Genomic DNA, 2,998 nt, shown 5'->3' on the forward strand with positions numbered 1-2,998 from the left:
GGATATTAAAACCACTGAGGGAAACATAGGAACAGGATAAACAGCCTCAGAGAATCACCCCACAGGTTATATATTAATTACAAAGAAAACATGTGACACATTGCAATGGAGAAATCTGGAGGTCACTTCCTTAGTCAATTGAACACATTCAGCATCGCCAATAATGGGAAAAACTGACATTCTGTGTCTTCTGATTTGATGTACTAAGAAGGTCACAATATCACCTGTGTAGTATTCTTTTTTTTTTTTTTTTTCCACCAGTTGTCAAATGATCCTTTATTGAAATATTTTCCTTTGTGTTTAACTGGCTGGGCATTCCACAGCACCACTATTGATGTCATCTATGATGTCATGAGGGTGGCGGCCATCAACATTACAGCCCACAGAATGGGCAGTCCCCAGGATCTCTTTAATGGTTCCAGAGAGTTCTCTGGCTAAGGATCGGTGCCGCATCTGTCCAGCAATGTTGACGATCTCATCAAAAGTGATATTCCCACTGTGTTTAATGTTTTTCTGTTTCTTTCTGTCTCTTGGTGGTTCCTTGAGGGCTTTGATGATCAGGGCAGAGGCAGAAGGCACCACCTCAATCTGGGCCTGTCTGTTCTGAATGGTCAGTTTCACTGTAATCCTCAGGCCCTTCCAGTTACCTGTTGCCTTGGCAATGTCATCACCAACCTTTTTTGGAGACAGACCCAGGGGGCCGATCTTGGGGGCCAGGGCAGAAGTGGCACCGACTTCACCTCCGGTGCACCTCAGGTATACGACTTTGATCTCGTTGGGGTCGAACTTCGGCGGCATGGTGGAGGCGGCTGGTGTCGGATGAACCCGGATTCGGGACGACCGAAGAAAGTTGCACCTTGGCCTCCTCCGAGCCGAAAGCCGAGAGCCACCTGTGTAGTATTCTTGGCAAAAAATCTTTAATCTCAGTGTAATCATGAGAAAACAATCAGACAAATCTAAATTATAGGACTATGTACAAAATAATTGGCCTGACCCTTGAAAATTTCAATGTTGTGTTTTTGGCTTTTTTTTTTTTTTAATAAAAACAAGGACTGCTCAAGACTAAAAGAGATTATGGAGATATATTAACTAAATAAAGTGCATAGGCTTTGACTGGATTATGGATCAAATGAGAAAAGCCACATAAGACATTATAGGGAGAATTGAGAAAATCGAATATGAGCTATAAATTAGAAAACATTCTTGTATCAATGTCAACTTTCTTGACAATTATCACGGTGCTCTTAGGAGACACCTGCTGAAGTATTTGGGGCAAATTGTCATGATGTCTGTAGTTTACTTTCAAATGATTTGGTGAAGGTGGAGAGAAAGGCAGGAGCTTTGAGAAAGCAATTGCATGTGGCAAAATGTTAATTGGTGAATCAGAGTGAAAAAAATGCATCTTCATTGTAATATTCTCTCAATTATTTTGTAGGTTTGAAATTTTTCAAGATAACAAGTTGGAGGAAATTTGCTTGTGAGGCTACAGAGAATATATTAGGACACATCATTTCAGTATAATTTATATTCTTAGGTATACTGAATTAAATATTCCAGCAAAGATACCAAATATGAGTGTGTGGCCCAAAGGAAAATATTTCTCTTTACTGTTCTTAAAATAATAATGTCTTGTGCTTGGATATTTATACTGGATATTTATACGTGTGCCAGGCATTGTGCTAAATGCGGTAGCCTCGTTTAATTCTCACAAAACTTTATGAGGTAGGCACTATATTGCAGATTAGGAAACAGGCTCAGAGAGGTTAAGCAGCATGCCAGTGTCAAACAGTAAGTAGACATGAGCCAGGATAATAGAACCATCTTTCTCACCCCGAAGTTTGGCTTTTTTTTTTTTTTTTTTTTTTTGAGACAGAGTCTTGCTCTGTCACCCAGGCTGGAGTCTAATGGCAGGATCTTGGCTCACTGCAACCTCCACCTCCTGGGTTCAAGCAATTCTCCTGTCTCAGCCTCCCAAGTAGCTGGGACTACAGGTGCCCGCCACCACACCTGGCTGATTTTTGTATTTTCAGTAGAGGTGGGGTTTCACCATATTGGCCAGGCTGGTCTTGAACTCCTGACCTCAAATGATCCACCCACCTTGGCCTCCCAATGTGCTGGGATTACAGGCGTGAGCCACCGTGCCTGGCCAAAAGTTTGGCTTTCAACCTCTCTTTCACACTGACCCTGGTCAGTAAAATTCACATACTTTTACTCTGAATACTATCTTATAGTCATCAATTATGAAAGATATTATCAAGTTATATAAAATTCTCTGTTAGTGTTACCACTTAAATGTATTATTATAATTTAATATTCTGATCAATAGTTACCATACACATAATGGATTGCCAGTTTTGAAATGAAAAAGATCATTTTGAAACTACTTATTATAAAACTATGCCAAATATAAGTCCTTTATAATAGTAGCAATATAGATAACAAGACCATCATTTACTGGAATGTTCCTTTTAGCTTTTCAAAATGTGTTATGGTTGTTATTCCAATTTTTCATTGACTCAGTGGCATATTAACATAGATGGAGATAAGTGGTGGGGCTGTAGGGATGGAGTTCTATCTGAACTTATTTTATGGTATCTCTCAAGTTTTTCTTTTAAAAATACACTGCTTGACTTGTGTCTTGTTTGCATAAATGTGGAGGACACAATGTGTGTCCCTGCCTGTGCTGGTGAGTAGAGAATTTGGTTTTCAGGAAACCAGATACAATAATCTTAATAGATTATGAAGCTGTAATAAGTGAAGGCATTGTGGCCTAGGGCTGAGGGAAAGTAAACAGAAAATAGTTTCGGCAGATTTGTTCAGAGAGTGCTGGTGCAAATATTCCAGACATTTAGATAACTTGGAAAAATGGGCTTCAACACTGTCAAAGTCAAACCTGGCACTGTGGGAGGTAACACTGCAGCTGAGGGCATGTGTTCAGGAGTTAATCTGCCCAATTCAAATTCTGGCTTGACAGTCTTCTAGCTGCATGACCTTAGGC

General features: G+C 40.0%; 1 protein-coding gene across 1 annotated transcript; it reads right to left on the reverse strand.

Annotated features, from left to right (window-relative positions):
* Nucleotides 1-264: 264 nt before the first annotated feature.
* LOC100936084 (large ribosomal subunit protein uL11-like) lies at nucleotides 265-908 on the reverse strand. Its single transcript, XM_054528524.2, has one exon. The coding sequence runs from the start codon at nucleotides 796-798 to the stop codon at nucleotides 301-303; it is 498 nt and encodes a 165-aa protein (XP_054384499.1). The 5' UTR covers nucleotides 799-908; the 3' UTR covers nucleotides 265-300.
* Nucleotides 909-2,998: the final 2,090 nt, after the last annotated feature.

The sequence above is a fragment of the Pongo abelii genome, chromosome 10 (genome assembly GCF_028885655.2).
Source record: "Pongo abelii isolate AG06213 chromosome 10, NHGRI_mPonAbe1-v2.0_pri, whole genome shotgun sequence".
In the NCBI taxonomy this organism is placed as follows: Eukaryota; Metazoa; Chordata; class Mammalia; order Primates; family Hominidae; genus Pongo; species Pongo abelii.

Coding starts and splice junctions, on each gene's coding strand:
- LOC100936084 (XM_054528524.2), bottom strand. CDS start 798: ATGCCGCCGAAGTTCGACCCCAACGAGATCAAAGTCGTATACCTGAGG.